We start from the raw sequence: 17,534 nt of genomic DNA, 5'->3' as shown, positions 1-17,534 counted from the left end.
TATTTTATAACTGTATCATTTATCTCCTTTAAATTCCTTTTATAACTCTTTTAATTCCCCCTGCTTTTATTTTGTTTCTATTTTCTATGCAAAGCTCTATGAATTTCTATAGTGTGATTATTAAAATTCCTTTCTATGTAACGTTAAAGCTTTTGAATAACTGTTTGAATTTTCCTTGCTTTTATTTTGTGATTATTTCCTCTCTTTAAGGGGGCATTTCAAAAGAAGTAAAAAAAAAAAGAAGAAAAAAAAAGGAATCCTACAATGATCATTTCAAATAATGGAAGTTGCATTTTGAAAGATACTGCTACATAATGCAGCTCAAGACACGTTCAAAACCATAAACTGCTCAAGTACTAAGGAGCTAAAATGTTATACATGAGCGCCCACAAGTGGACTAAAATTAGTATAATTTGTAGTTAAAATGTAGTTTTGAGAAGCTTACTAACTGATCGATAATTGTGAGTTCCATTATTCATGTCTGGAAGCTTAAAGCCGTTTACATCAATGATTATCGAATACAGTAAACCAAAGTTCAGGAAAGTAGTGTGAATTGATGCACTACTGCTGAATTCACCGTTACATTACAGTGCAAAGAAGAAGACATGAGCTCCAAAACACTAACGCTTCCAGCTCGTTTAGTCCGTCATTGCTTACACAAACCTCGTCGGGTTGTTTGCGTGGATCCGGTGCGGCTGTACTACGGGTCTCCGCAGGCGGCAACGGGATCAGCTGTTCGCACGGTGGACCTCCGCAGCGACACCGTCACCAAACCCGGAGCAGCCATGCGCCGAGCCATGGCCCAGGCTGAGGTCGGAGACGATGTGTTCGGAGAAGACCCTACGGTTAATGGTTGGTTAGATATTGACACGCAGTCACTGTTATGTGCTACTGTTGTGACAATCTAAGAGGTTCCACACGTGTTTAATTGGGTTCATCTGTTAAAAGCGTAAAAACAGATGTTATAATAGACGTCACATAGCTCTCGCATAGTGTGTGTACTCTTACCCGCTGTTTCTGTAATGGCCATGAGAGGGCGCTCACATCAGTTAAAAACTTTATTTATTTAATTGTTATGCTCGATTAACAATAACATAAGAACATTGCCAAGGGAATACATAAAGATAAACACAAAATAAAATAATACATAATTTCTACATTATTATTATTAGAATTTATTAGGATTAACCCCTTGAGATGTATCATCTCGTTTTCGAGGGGGGCCTTACAATGAAACACAATTAGAAAAAAAAAAAAAAAACATAACAAAATTACAATTAACAATACATCAAACAACAAGACACCAACAATAAAAAAGTTAAAAAAAATAATATATTTAAGCAACAATACACAAAACTACAACACCAGTTTCAATGATAGCATGTGCAATCTACTTTCAAATAAAATAATAAAGATTGTTTAAACAACCGAAGTGAAGTAATGGATCTAATATCTATAGGTAAATTATTCCAATCTAATAGGGCTTTAAACATAAATGCTCTCTTACCAATTGTTTTTTTAACACGAGGAACAAGAAAGTAAGTCTGGACAGAATGCCTAACTTGATAGTTTGAGGAAAAGAGTACACAATATTGTTGTAGATAACTAGGATAATCAAAGTAAATACATTTAAATATAAATTGGAGCCAGTGCATCTGCCTTCTCACATTCAAAGGTGGCCACTGAAGTGCACCATACATTGTGCAGTGGTAAGTGGAAAAAGAACATCCTAAAACAAATCTGCAAATTCTGTTATATGCCGAATTAAGTAAGACAAGATCAGATTTTAATGCCGTCTGATAAACCACATCACAGTAATAAAAAAACGGAAATATTAATTGAGCAACTAGTTTCTTACGAACACTATAAGTAAAGCAATTTCGAGATCGATGCAAGATACTCATTCCAAGACTGACTTTTCGTAAGACATGATTAATGTGAGGTTTAAAGGAAAGTTTAGAGTCAAGCCATACACCAAGGTATTTAATAGAATCAACTCTATGCAGAGGAGTACCGTCTTTACATGATATAGCACAAGAACAGGTTTTGGAGTTAAGTTTATGTCTAGAACCAAAGATCATAGTGTATGACTTGGTTTTATTAAGCACTAATTTATTAGCCAAAAGCCAGTCTTGTAAACTATTAAAATCCGATTGAAGAGATAATTGAATTTGTATAGGGTCAGAATTAGAAGTATATATGACAGTATCACCTGCATAAAGTTGAACCTGACAATTTTTAAGAAGTAATGGTAGATTATTTACATAAATAGAAAAGAGAAGTGGTCCCAAAACTGAACCTTGAGGCACACCACTTTGTTGAATCAAAAAATCTGATTTGTTTCCATTTAAGACAACACATTGTTTCCTGTTATGGAGATATGAATTAAACCACAAAATATAATTTTTTGAAAAACCAATAAAGTTTGTCTAAAAGCAAATAATGATCAACCAAATCAAAAGCTTTAGTCAAATCAAGAAAAATAGCACCTGTGAGCTTGCCGTTATCTGAAGCTGAAAACACATCATTTGTAAACTTAAGTAGTGCAGTGGTTGTGGAATGGTTAGTCCTAAAACCAGATTGAGATGGTGATAGAATATTATTAATACATAAATAATTTGAAAGTTGTTTATAAATTAATTTTTCAAAAACTTTGGATATAGAACATATAATAGATATTGGTCTATAATTATTGATATCAAGTACATCACCTCCCTTATAAAGTGGAGTAAAGCGTGCACATTTCCAGATCACCGGCAACTCACATGTGGACATAGAAAGATTAAATAAATCAGCTAGTGGATACATAAGAATATGTGAAGTTAATTTAAGATACCTATTTTCAATTCCATCTAATCCTTCACCACTAGTCACTTTTAATTCATCGATGGGACTCTGAACATCAATTGGAGCAATCCTCCCAAATGAAAATGAACTATTACATGATGCAGTCACATTAGAAATATCAGTATTCAAGTAAGAGGCAGATACTAAAGTAGACCAAACTGAAGAGAAATGCTGGTTAAATTATTGCGCAATAGATAAGGAGTCATGAAGTATAGTATTATTATCAACTCTAATTTGATTAACTAAATGTTTATTTGATGTATTAATAATGTTTTTAATTTTATTCCAGAATTGTTTAGGATTTTTATAATGGAGAGAAAGGCATTCTTTATAGTAATTAGACTTTGCATTTCGAGGTTTTGTCTTGCTCGAATTTCTCAAATGCCTATAAACTTCCCAATCAACATTACTTCTTGTCTGACGAAATTGTGTCCATGCTTTGTCCCTTTGCCTAAAGAGACTAATAAGTTCTGAATTAATCCAAGGAAGATGATTGCCCTTAACCCTAACAACTTTCCAAGATGCATGCTTGTCTACAACATTTATAAACTCAGTATAAAAAAAAATCCCAAGCGTCTTGAACATTTGGAATTAAATTATATCTATTCCAATTAATAGAAATCAGATCATGAATAAATAAATCTAAATTCAGTTTTTTATATTGTCTGATTTTAATTAATTTTGGTGGCAATTTAGGTACTTTAATTTTCCATACACAAAAATATAATCGAATGATCACTAAAGCAATCAGGCATCACACCTGACCTTAAAAATCTATTTGGGTGTGAAACAAGTATCCAATCAAGAAGAGATTGTGTGCGAGAAGTAATTCTAGTAGGCTCAGTAATTAATTGGGTAAGATTTAAATTATTAAATATATTTTTCTCTTTATTACATGATGTATCCAACCAATTCTAATTGAAATCGCCTAATAAAATTAACTCATTTTTACCAAAAACTGAATTAATAGTGGATATCAGGCAGTTAAATGACGCCACTGGTGAGGAGGGTGGTCTGTATATGCTACCAATAATTATACATTTATTTAAATGGAAAACCACCTTAACAAAAATACATTCAAAATATAAAGGATCAACAGAGGGTATAATTAATTCAGAAACAAGACCTATAGAAGCATATATAGCCACACCTCCACCCCTGGAGCACCTATCCAATCTATAAACAACATAATTGGCTAAGTTAATTTCAATATCTGAAACATTGCTATTGAGCCATGCTTCCGAAAGAGTGATAATATCAGGCTTATTTAAATCAACCCACGCACGAAGTAAATCAACTTTACACACCACTTCTAATATTCAAGTGAATGATTTTTAATCCCTTAACCTTATCCAGCTTGAAAAAAGTCACTGGTCAAATATAAGGACACAAATAACTGAACCCAAAAATTCATTACAAGGGTGCAAAAACTATCAAATAAACTGATCACAACAAAACAAACAGACAGGACATTTACAAACAAAACATATACACATAAAAACACGACACCACAATTGTCTACATAATTGACAAATACATCTTACAACAAATTGAGAATAGTTTAAATCACAAATCTAAAAGTTATATAATCAAAACGTTAGTTGCTAAACAACATGACAAGGACACAGACACTACAGTTGTATTAATACAATAACATACAGACATTGATACTATGCTCTAGGAAAGCTTCTAAATACATGAATTAAAATACTACTAATAATAGAAAAAAAAAATATATATATCTTCATAATATTTAAGGAATCTTGTTTTTTTTTTTATTCTTTTTGTAATAAAGACATTTAGAAGTGAGTTTAATTCAATTTCAAAGGCATCAGTTAAACACGAATAAATAAATGAATAATGAATAAATATGATCTGCATCTTTTGTTAAATAAGAACTACTTTTGTTCCGATTAGGTCTCAGGAGCTAATATCAGATTACATAGCATTACATTACAAGGTGTTAAACACCTTTTTGATTTAATATATACTTATATACTGTTATATTTTTCTAGACACACTGCCATTCAAAAGTTTAGGATCAGTAAGATTTTTTTGAAAGAAATTAATACTTTTATTCAGCGAGGATAAATTGTTTTTGTAAAACATTTATTACGTTACAAAAGATTACTATTTAAAATAAATGCTGTGCTTTTGAAATTTTCTATTCATCAAAGTATTCTGAAAAACTGATTTTTACCCCACAAAAATAAGTCCAATCCAGAATCCAGAATCGGTCTGTCTTCGCCGGCCAAAGATGGTCAGCGCAGACCACAACGATCTGCCCAGGTCTGTCGGTCCTGGGCGAGCCCCATCCAATTGTGTCCCAGATCTTCTCGTAACGAGTCGCGCCATCGTGTTGCAGGGCGTCCGCGTGGCCGCTTGATGTCAATCGGCAACCAGACGGTGACTTCGCGCGTCCATCTTTCGTCCGTCCGCCGCATCAGGTGCCCGGCCCAGCGCTTCTTGGCCTTGTTGGCCAATTCCACCGCGTCAGCCACCCTGGTCATGGCCCGCAGCTGCTCGTTGCGGACGTGGTCGATCTGTTTAACCCCGATCATGCGGCGCTCGATTGCGCGTTCAGTCGCGGCCAACTTTTGCCGGTCGGCCGCCGTCGTTGTCCAGGTCTCGGACCCGTAGAGCATGGCCGGCAGGACGGTGCTGTTGAATAGGGTGGCCCTGATGTCCGGGTCAATGGCTCTGTTGGTGGCCGTCTCGGCAATTGAGCCAAAGCTGACCCAGGCGGCTCTGCATCGTCGTGCCAGTTCTCGACCAATCCTGTGGTCGGTGGTTAGCTCCTGGCCCAAGTAGATATAGCTATCGACTTGCTGGAGCTGATGCTGGCCGACATGAAGGGTGGTGTCTGCCACCTGGTCGTTGCGCATCCACTTGGTTTTGGCCAGATTGATTTTGGGGCCGATCCGAGCACCAGCCTGGTTGAGCTGGTCGAGCCGCTGCTGTACATCGACCGCCGAACAGCCTATCAGCACGATGTCATCTGCAAAGCGCAGGTGATTGAGCCAGCGGCCGTTGATCTTGATGCCGACCTCGTTCCAGTTGAGCTGCCGGAAAATTTGCTCGAGGCAGGCGGTGAAAAGCTTAGGCGAGATGGTGTCGCCCTGCTTGACTCCGCGGCCGACCTCGATGTTAAGCGGCCGGTCGAACAGGGTGATAGTGGTGGCGCAGTTGCTGTTCAGCTCCTGCAGCAGGGCCACATGCTCGTCACCACTGCCTTGTTGTTGAAGGGCGAGCAGCACGGCGTTGATCTCGACCGAGTCGAAGGCCTTCTCGTAGTCGATGAAGGCCAGGACCAGCGGCATCTTGTACTCCCTGGTCCGCTCGAGCAGCTGGTTCAGTACCTGCACATGATCCATGGTGCTAAAGCCAGATCTAAATCCGGCCTGCTCGACGGGCTGCTGTTCGTCTAGCTGCTTGGCCAACCGGTTGAGCAGCACTTTGGTGAAGATCTTATATACGGCCGACAGCAGTGTGATCGGCCGGTAGTTGCTGAGCAGCTCACGGTCACCTTTATTACATGATGTAGCAAAATGTCACAAAAATAAGTAGCAAACTTTTTTCAACATTGAAGGATCATGTGACTGAAGTAATGGCTGTTGAAAATTCAGCTTATAAATAAGCAAATAAATTACATTTTAAAGTATATTAAAATAGAAAACATTTTATTTTAAATTAATAATATTTCACAATATTATTCTTTTTACAGTATTTGATCAAATAAATACAGCCTTGGTGAGCACAAGAGACTTTCAAAGAACTCTGCGACCACAAACATTTGAACAGCTAGTGACAGTGTTATTGCACCGATTTTCTATTACAATCTATGCTGTTTATATTAATTTATATTATATTATATTATTTACACACACACACACACACACACACACACACACACACAAACACCTGTCAAATGCTTTGGAATTCATGTTTCCAGTTAACCTTTGACCTAAAGGCTAATGCTTAGTTATGCAGACAAATATAACTTACCTACCTAAATTACCTACTTGCCTATGCATTAAAAAACTAGCATGTTATTATTATAATTTTTTTACCGAAAGAAGCCAGGTTTCACCTTATGAAGTTGGATGAGAGAATGTGAAAATCTATCATAACACCAAACACCAACGGGAGTCTGTTTTGAGGATAATATATAAGATTGTTTAGATTTATTTAAAAAAAATGTTTTGCCAATTTCCATACATCCATACACTCAAAAAAAAAAAAGTAAGCCTTTTTTATGGTTACGAATTTCAGTTGTATAGTAATATTCCATCAAATTGAATTGAATAATCCTTACATATTATTCATAAAATGAATAAAAAAAATTAAATGAGTAAAAAAAACTAGAGCTTAACATTTGGAACAAGGGAATGGACCATTTAGTTTATGTGATTCGTGTTTATAAATTTAAACATTGTTTCTTTTTTCTTTTTTTATTAGTATTAGAATTAGTATGTGTGTCCAGACTTGAGGTAGTGTTTATGTGCAATGCAAAACAGTTGTTTACATAATTATGTTCATGCATTAGGAACTTTAGATCAGCATACTTTTATACATTGTATACATTGTATTTTTCCCATTCTTTCTATAGAACTGCAGAAAATAGCTGCTGATATGTTTGGCATGGAAGCGGCTCTATATGTCCCCACAGGAACGATGAGTAACCTGATTGCAGGTGAGATTGCAGTATACTGCCCAGGGCTATTAATAAAACTTGTTTACAGTTGTCACTTGGTAAAAGCTTATAGGTAAAATGCACACGTATTTTGCAGTGGCTGTGGTCGGCGTGACATGCCTAAAAGACACCTCTGGCTAATAAAATCTGATATTTGAAAATGATACTGATTTGTGCTTTAGCTCACAGAAACATCTCACTATTCAAGGAATTTTGTTCTTGTTAGTGACCAGATGCTGCAGTAATGTACACATATGTTGCCCTCATGTTTTTTCCTTCTTTCTCTCTCAGTTATGGTTCACTGCAGAGAGCGGGATGATGAGATGATAGTAGGAGATCTCTCTCATATTCATGTTTATGAGCAAGGAGGAAGTGCACAGGTTTGAACAAATGGGGGATATATTTGTCTCTTACTTAGGCTTACAGAATTGTATTTAATATTCTTGTTATCCTATATCAATTTAAATTGAATTAAGTAATGCATGACAGCTGCGTGATTTATGTAACATATTCATAAAGGAGTCGGCTATTTTATTCCAAAAGGTTAAATGTTATTTCTACCACAGAATGCTATTAAACACAATGATAATTTGAGATGTGGCGGAAATTATCATGATGATTTAGAAAAAAATAAATTATATGATGCATGTATTCAAAAGTTTGTGATCAGCAAGATTGTTTACTGAAAGTCTCTTATGTTAAAACCGTGTTAAAATGTATCAAATATGATACATTAGACTTTTGAGGAACATTTATTTGTGCATATATCAATCATCATTGTATTGCATTGCATATGTTTTGCCGCCCACAATAAAAACTTAAGAGCTTTGATCATAAAACTATGCATTCAAATAAAATCTTACCAAGACATATTATTGGGAGATATAGAGGGACAAACAAAATAATTTAATCTTAATTTTTGGCCATTTTTTTGGGATAATTTTTAAAATGATCATTTAAATATAAAATTGAGCTGTCAAGTATGAGCTCCATATTCTACTGATGTCATACTATATGAGCCATACAAAAAAATGATAAAATATAATACTCAACCAAAAAAAAACATCAATTTTTTGTAGATTTTTTTGTCTAACGGTTCAATAAACTTCCATTTCAAAAAGTTTGATTTTTCTGACTACTATTTCATATGCCAGGATTTAATTAACTACTCAGGGTATGAAAAGTGTGCTTTTTGACAAAAGTGCCCATAGTTGAAAAAACATCCATGTACCACATTATCAGTAGGATGAAAAATATGTGTTCTTTTTTTTGTTCACAGCTAGCAGGCGTCCATTCTGCAACAGTCACCACCCTTGGCGATGGCACCTTTGACCTAGACCAGCTGATCTCCAAGATCCGTCACGGTTACCCTGACCCACACTACCCACGCTCCCGCCTGGTTTGTGTGGAAAACACACACAATATTCAGGGAGGGCGCGTCCTCCCACTCTCCTTCCTGCAGGAGGTTAGATATTAGTTAAACTTAAGTTCATTAAACATGTGTGTGTGAGAGAGAGAGAGAGAGAGAGAGAGAGAGAGAGAAGAGAGAGAGAGAAGAGAGAGAGAGAGAGAGAGAGAGAGAGAGAGAGAGAGAGAGAGAGAGAGAGAGAGAGAGAGAGAGAGAGAGAGAGAGAGAGAGAGAGAGAGAGAGAGAGAGAGAGAGAGAGAGAGAACATGTTGAGGCAGCCAGACACCTGGGGCTGAACTCTGAACAATAGGACACAATCACTCCTTTTAGTAAATGAGTGATTAAACAAAGACTGATTTATTCAGCACTCTAGCACGAACAGGTTCTGCTTTAGATTTGACAAATGAGGCACATCCACATATTACACCTTTTTTCATTGATTGAATTACATTGCACTGAATTTATGTCTATAACTGTGCCTCTTGCTCAAAGCTTCGCTCCGTAGCTGATAAGTTTGGTTTGGCTGTCCATATGGATGGAGCGAGGGTGATGAATGCAGCTGTGGCTCTTGCCATCCAGCCATCTGTTATACTGCAGCATTGCCACTCTGTCAGTGTGTGTCTGTCCAAGGTAAGCAATCACAGGTTTAGGGTCCACTTTAGTTTAATATATAATATTTATTTTATTCTTGCATGGCTCTTTTTATATAGCCTATGGAACCATGAAGTTCAGATAGTTGTTCTGGTTCATTCAGTTCTGCTACATGAAATGTACTCAATATAAGTCTAATATTAAGGTAATTATATATTAATAGGAGGGATGTTAATACAATTAGTTGATTTAGTCAAATTTATTCTTAAAAAATATATTACTTTAAATAATAATTTTTAATAATATACATATTTTATCCATTATTTTAAATTATTTTAAAAATGTATTATATATATATATATATATATATATATATATATATATAACAGGTCTGATCCGTCATTACTACAATTAGCCTGAAAAATTTGGGTAAATGTGTAAGCTAGATTTAGGCCTACATTTTTTTTTTTACATCTTCATGGACACCACAATGATATATATACACTGAACAAAATTATAAACGCAATACTTTTGTTTTTTGCCCCCATTTTTCATGAGCTGAACTCAAAGATCTAAGACTTTTTCTATGTACACAAAAGGCCTATTTCTCTCAAATATTGTTCACAAATATTTGTGGATGTACGGTTGGATGTACTGCCAAAATCTCTGAAATGCCTTTGGAGACGGCTTATGGTAGAGAAATTAACATTCAATTCACGGGCAACAGCTCTGGTGGACATTCCTGCAGCCAGCATCCCAAATGCACGCTCCCTCAAAACTTGCAACATCCGTGGCATTGTGCTGTGTGATAAAACTGCACATTTTAGAGTGGCCTTTTATTGTGGGCAGCCTAAGGCACACCTGTGCAATAATCATGCTGTCTAATAATCAGCATATTGATATGCCACACCTGTGAGGTGGATGGATTATCTCGGCAAAGGAGAAGTGCTCACTAACACAGATTTGTGAACAATATTTGAGAGAAATAGGCCTTTTGTGTACATAGAAAAAGTCTTAGATCTTTGAGTTCAGCTCATGAAAAATGGGGGCAAAAACAAAAGTGTTGCGTTTATAATTTTGTTCAGTGTGTGTGTATATATATACATATATATATATATATATATATATATATATATATATATATATATTTAAAATAAATTCTGTTCTTTTGGACTTTCTAATCATCAAAAGGATCCTGAAAAAAATATTTCCACAAAAATATTAAGCAGCACAACTGTTTCCAACATTGATAATAATAATAAATGCTTCTTAAGCACCAAATCAGCATATTAGAATGATTTCTGAAGGATCATGTGACACTGAAGACTAGAGAAATTGTGCTAAAAAAAAAAAAAAATATATATATATATATATGTTCTGATTAATTTTCTTGAATGGCTAGTCTGCTAGTCTTTCAGCACAATGTAGTGTGATTTATTGTAGCTGCCGGTAGGCCAATGAAAAGGAAAGAGGAAAACATCATTTGAAAATTGAAACTGTATAGCAACTGCAGCAACAAATTCACCTAGAACATAATAGTGAGATTTTCATAATAGGAAAAATGTACTTATTAAAACCAGCAGTAGCTTTCATGCTCCGGGAAGTGCTTTTCTGGGAAAGTTATTTCAGTCATTTTGAACAAAACATCTCCAGGCAGTGAGAGTTTCCACCAAAAAGCAGTGGAAATCAGTTTAAGTGAGAGGCATTGAAAATGACCTTGTTAAAGTCAGTGCCTGTATGGTTTATAACCTGCACCCTGAAGGTGTCTCATGTCCTGATAATCAAGTCTTATTTTTAGTCATATCATCAAAGTGTGGTACTTTCCTCTGATAACGCACCTGTAATCATATCGTATCATCTAGGATTTGAAATGTCCTCACTCATTACTCCCCTGGAATGAACTCAACATCACAACTCAGACCAAGTCGATTGAAGAGACCCTGAAGTAAAACCTAATCACTCTCAACTCTCAACAAAATCCTTGGAGTAGATTTCAACAAGCGTATTTGCATTTTAATTACAGAGCTTGTTTGCAGCTAGCTAAACAGGCTACTCTCTGTCACCAAATTTTCCTCTTTCCCTCTTGCTGAAAGACATTAAATGTAATTGAGGCTTATAGACAAAGATCACCAATATGAAAATCAAATCACTTCTGCCTGATCTGACTACAGACATATGGGGAAAAAGCAACTATCTGTATTCCATGTGTCCTTTATAAACGTGTGCCTGTATGCTAATATATTATTATTGTTAACGTAAATTCACCAAGTAGAACATGTTCCTGGATTAACATCCTTGATGATCCTGAAACAACATATCAATGAACATATCGGTTTTGAGGGGTAGTTTTTAGTTTAGGCTTACAACAAGGGTTTGGGGCTTCTACAGTATTCTTATTCACCTATCATTTTCCTCTGATTTTAGGGATAAATTATGGGTAGGGTTAGGTTTAGGGGTAGGGATAGGGTTAGGACTATGTTTTTGGACAGGAATGTTGTTCCAGGATCAACAATAGATGTTGATCCAGGAACATGTCTTACTTGGTAAAATCACGGCGACCTTTATTCATTCATGCAAGTATGAACAGACACGATAGGGGTTTTCACACCAGATGGGTTTAATTTTGCATTGAGCAGGTCACCTTATAGGAGCTAATGTGCTTAGATCACATGACCAGCCAAATTAATTATTTAATCTCAGTAACTCTGTTATCAGAGACATCAGCAAAAAAATAAATGTCATTTCAAGTTGGAAAATGGCCGTGAAAAAACTAAATGGTCTGTTATTGGTGTGAAAACAACTTTGCTAATATTATAAGTTGATTTCAGGGCTGTGTTGATATTGTTAATTAAAGCTCCAGTCCGTAACTTTTTTAAGTTAAAAATAATCCAAAATAATTATATTAAAAAAAACTTATTCTGCCAGTGGTCAAAACTATCTGCTTGCCATAGCTAGATTCAAAACGGTTAGCTTGTAATAATGATTTTAATTCCAGTGGTACTGGTGGGTTTCCGCGGGAAATTCGAGCATGTCTTTGCGTCATGACGTCACATCTGTACACATAAAGGAGGAGTTTCGGCTAGCCGGCTATACTGCGCGTGACGAGATGTTTAGATGTATAGGCTTTTCTCGCAGCACTTTACATAATTAAACTTATGGCATCCAGAAAGATCCAAACAACAATCATCAGTGTCAACTGGAGATTCAGCAGTTATAAAACCCAAAAGACTTCGTACTTCGGATTTAAGGTGGCTAGAGAAAGAGAAAGAAACCGTCTCATGCGAACACAAGGATTTAAACATCGGCGGGGCTTTTGAAAAGTGCGTGAACTCCGTGTTTTGAAGGGGTTCAAAACGGAAGAAGAGACGGCTTTTTTCTCCTGAACAAGTAAGTTAAGATATTTCAATAGTTCAATCGTGTAACAGTACGTTTTCTTAATTCACAGAGTTATGGAGTTTCCTTTGTTGTGCCTTTATCGTTTTGCTATTATGGAGAATATGAATTCTGAACTACACAGGTAGCTGCTAACCATAAAACACATTAAATTTAACATTAGTCAGGCAATGCTGATGTTGTTAACATGAACAATTTGAGAACAAAGTAGGCTATAATTTGCACGGTTGCTGTAAATCGCGTTGATTAAATCTAACGAAGCTTATCATGTCGAATGCTTTTTCCCCCTTAGTTGGTCAGAACAAAAATGGATTTTTACTTACTTGTTCAGAAGACATTTTCTTATGAAAATTCTTATGTTGGTCAAACTTTCAAAAAGTGAATCTGTGATTCTGTATAACAGTATCCACACAGTGCGGTGACTGACAGCAGCACTCGCCTCAAAGCACTGTGTTCATCCGCGCTGTTTCATGCTGATTTACAACCCACGTAAAGATAATAATTCCGCGAATCACTGCAGTTACAGATTTCGAACAGAGAGATGGCGACAAAGAGGAAAAGATACGGACTGCAGCTTTAAGATGAAAAACCTAAACAAAAAAAAACAAAAAAAAATTAAAGCTAAAAAGACATTAAAAAACTATTAGAATTCACAAGCACATAAAAAAATACTAATAAATACTATAATAGTATATAAATGCTACTAAAATAACAGCTTCAGGGAAGAACATAAAATTAAAGTATATGAACCTTTTAGGCGAGTTTAAAAAAACCTTTTTAACATGAAACGTTCTGTGTGAATGACCCTCAGCATTTTAAATGCATTAAGGTGGATGCTATATGTAAACTTGCATCCATTTAATACAATAATAATATCTGAACTGCACTGCATATGTTTTCATTCATAGATTCTCTTTTGTTTTCTCTATCCCTATCTATTACATTTCATGCAAAGAGCTGGAAATCTCACACAATGCAGAAACAAAAGGCTCATTTGATCTGACTTGCTCTTTGGCAGGGACTCGGGGCACCTGTGGGCACCATGCTAGGTGGGTCAAAAGATTTCATACAGAGAGCAGTGCGTGCCCGCAAGACACTTGGCGGAGGAATGCGCCAATCGGGTGTCTTGGCAGCAGCTGGTAAGATTGCCCTGTCAGACATGATTGGCAGACTGGAGGAGGACCACAGGAACGCCAGACGCTTTGCTCAAGGTGACAGAACCCCATAGATTTCCTTGAACCCTCAGCATGACACTACACAAGCACTGTACACACGATGCTTTACTACAATAGATAGCTTGAGCGTGAATAGCTTTCATGAAATATTCTTGCACCATAATTATTATAAAAGAATCAGAAGGAATATATTAGGCATATAAAATACTCTTATTCGCAGTAGCTGAAATGAGTTAATGGCACCACCGTTTTGTATGTCATCTAATTATGCTCATTCTCATTTGGCAATAATGCATACGAAACCTGTCTGACTGAAAAAGCAGAAACTAAAAGCATAAAAAAAGGCAGAACTGAAGAGGTTAGGATAAATAAATAAAAATTCACTGGAATATTTCACTCAAAACTAAAAGTCATATTTCGGTAGTTATTCACCCTCGTGTTCTTTGAAACCCATTTAGAGTTCTTTCTTCCAGGGTAGACAAAAGGTGTATTTTTCTGCTTTTTTCATTAGTCATTTCAGAGAGGGGCTGTCAAGCTCCAAAAGGCAAAAAAGAATGTTTTAATTATTTATTATTAAATCGGTCCTTGAGTTCAACTCAATGAATGCAGCAGTTACAATTAAAATTACATCAGTGAATAATGACTTAAATGACGGTTTGTTCTTCACACAAAGTGACTGTATGACTCCAGAAGTCTTGGAATATAATGCACTAGTCATATGGACAACACACATGATACTTTTATGGTGCTGTTGTGTCCTTTTTGAAGCTTGAAAATTTCAGTCCCCATTCAGCGCCTTGAAAATTGTTTTATCATTTTTAATATCTCCTTTTGGGTTCCATGGAATAGGTCCAGTTTAAATATCCACAGTTCTATTTCAAGAGTCTAATGTACCATCTCTCACCATCTCTTTTGTAGCGCTGTTAAAGTGTGACCCTTCTCTGTACCGGGTGGATCTGACCACTGTGGAAAGCAACATTTTGAGGTTCTGTCTGCGGGACCGCCAGATGAGCCCAGCGGAGTTCTGCGAACGGATGGCAGGTGTAGATGAAGAAGAGGTGAAGGCTCTGGGACAAGGGGTCCGGGTTCTGATGTTCCCCCATGTCGGGGACACAGTCAGGGCTGTGTGGCATCTGGGCATCAGCGAGGAAGACACTCAGCTGGCTATACAGAAGGCTCAGTTTGTGGCCCAACAGCACAAGCTCAAGTCTGTCATAGCAGCATGAGAACACCCCTTGACCAATCAGAGGTGTCTTTACACCAGTCTTTTGGTCTCAGGGACCTTTCATAAACTGTAAAACTGAAAAAACAAGCATTATTATATTAACTTTTTTGCACTCCAGTTTGACAGCCAAGATTCACCCACTCAATTCAGCTGTGAGAGGTATAGTACGCCCACTTAGTGCACACACACACACACACACACACACACACACACACACACACACAATTGTTTCTCACAATAAACTCTTGTGATTGACATTTGAATCTTGTTTAACTGCACACTCTATGAGCACCAGAAGCAGTTTAAGGACTTTTTAAAAAGATACATTATGCCTAGTTCTATAGTTATTATCATTGAGTGTTATATAAGAGTTCCCCATAAGGATGAGACACATTCAGTGTAGAGACGGATTGTCATGACAACAAAGCAGAGATTTACTGTAGAAGTGGATATCACAAGGTGCTCAGGGCCACAGTTAACTTTATAGCATGCAGGAGGAATGAAATGACTGGGTACAATTAAAAAAAAAGACGTATGCCTAAACGTATAATTTATTATCTTGCTTATTTTCTGCATCTTTACAGTCCAGTAGCCCTGGATATTTACAGTTAATACATTGTAATTTAAACAATGACAACCTGTCAAGAAAATGGGACAAATCATGAAGTGGATATAAGATAATTGTTTAATTGTTGGAATTTCCACTATCTGGGCTATAGTTAAGAAGTTTAAATCAACTGGTGATGAGCTACCTGGAAGAGGACGTGTGTCTATATTGGCCACACACACTGAGGATGGCTTGAGTCACCAAACAAACTGTAAGGTTCAAAGTTGGAGAATTGCAGATGCCAGTTCCCCAAAGTACCCGATCCCCACCGTGAAGTATGGTGGTGGATCTTTAATACTGTGTAGCTAATTTTTTTCCAAAGACCCTGTACAACATGTTAGGATACACAGTATCATCAAGTACAAACAGATATTAAATCAAAACCAGGCTGACCCTGTCAGGAAGCTTAAACTGGGCTGTAGATGGATCTTCCAGCATAACAATGATCCAAAGCACATCTCAAAATAAACGACAGAATAGTTCACTGACCACAGAATGAAGGTTTTGTCATGGGCATAGCATCCCCTGACCCAAACCTGTGGGATGAGCTGAAGAAAAGAGTCCACAAGCATCTGAAGGATCTGGAGAGTTTCTGCATGGAGGAATGGTCTCAGATCTCTTGCCATATGTTCATCAACCTTGTTACACATTATAGGTTTTCTTGGCAAAGGGAGGCACAAAGTATTGAATGAAGGGGAGCCAATAATTGTGGAATACATATATTTCAGGAACATATTTCTTGTTTTAAGACAAGAATTTTTCTATCATACTTTAATTAAAGGTTAGAATTTTTTTAGATATATTTTGAATGAAAGACTAAAAAGACAAATGGCAAAAACGAATTTTCACAGTCAGTTTTGCCCATATTTACCAAGGGTGCAAATATTTGTGGAGCATACGGTATATATTTATTTTAAATTAATGTTTTGAAAAATAAAATTTAAAACAATGGAAAAGTATGATAAAGAACTGGGGGTAAAATATGTCTAATTGTCCTGAAAATAATATCACAATGCAAAATATTGTATGTTCATAAATATAGGCTTAATTTTCACTATGCTATTTTTGCTGTTGTTTTGTGGTGAAATCTGGACATCATTGAGTGGCTTTGTGAGACTGATCTGTTTGCATCAATTTGTTTGTTATGCCAGTAAAGCCATTTTATGATTTTTGGAGTGCATAAGGAAAAAATTGCAAAATAGTTAAAAACCTAAATAGTAAAGCTGTTGAATGATGATCATCTCATTGGGATTAATTAATAGTCCTTTTAAATATATAATATATATATATATATTAAAAAAAAAAAAAAACATTTTGAAATATTGGATGACCAGTATTTTTCTTCTATTACATTTAGACCAGACTGAGGTATTTCTTATTGGACCAAAACCCTTTACACACATAGAATTTCTTAGAATACAATTTGCAACTAGAAGGATGTACTGTTACTTCATCGTCTACAGTTAAAGGCCCGGGTGTTATATTATTATTTATTTATTTTTTTATTTTTTTATTGTCATTGGAAGTACAACGAAATTACATCAGAGCAACAATCGACAGTGGTTCTCATGAAGTGCAGATGATCACCGATAAAA

General features: G+C 36.2%; 1 protein-coding gene across 1 annotated transcript; it reads left to right on the top strand.

Annotated features, from left to right (window-relative positions):
- The first annotated feature begins 473 nt into the window (after positions 1 to 473).
- On the top strand, positions 474 to 15,557 carry tha1 (threonine aldolase 1). The gene is made up of 7 exons (XM_056271403.1): positions 474 to 852; positions 7,457 to 7,540; positions 7,832 to 7,920; positions 8,820 to 9,005; positions 9,441 to 9,578; positions 13,951 to 14,143; positions 15,026 to 15,557. The coding sequence occupies exons 1-7, from the start codon at positions 606 to 608 to the stop codon at positions 15,331 to 15,333; spliced, it is 1,245 nt and encodes a 414-aa protein (XP_056127378.1). The 5' UTR covers positions 474 to 605; the 3' UTR covers positions 15,334 to 15,557.
- The last annotated feature ends 1,977 nt before the right edge of the window (positions 15,558 to 17,534 follow it).

The sequence above is a fragment of the Rhinichthys klamathensis genome, unplaced genomic scaffold (genome assembly GCF_029890125.1).
Source record: "Rhinichthys klamathensis goyatoka isolate OS25496 unplaced genomic scaffold, OSU_Roscu_1.1 h1tg000319l_1, whole genome shotgun sequence".
NCBI classification, from domain to species: domain Eukaryota; kingdom Metazoa; phylum Chordata; class Actinopteri; order Cypriniformes; family Leuciscidae; genus Rhinichthys; species Rhinichthys klamathensis.
Note: the sequence above shows the minus strand (reverse complement) of the source record. Positions and strands in the feature narration are given on the sequence as shown.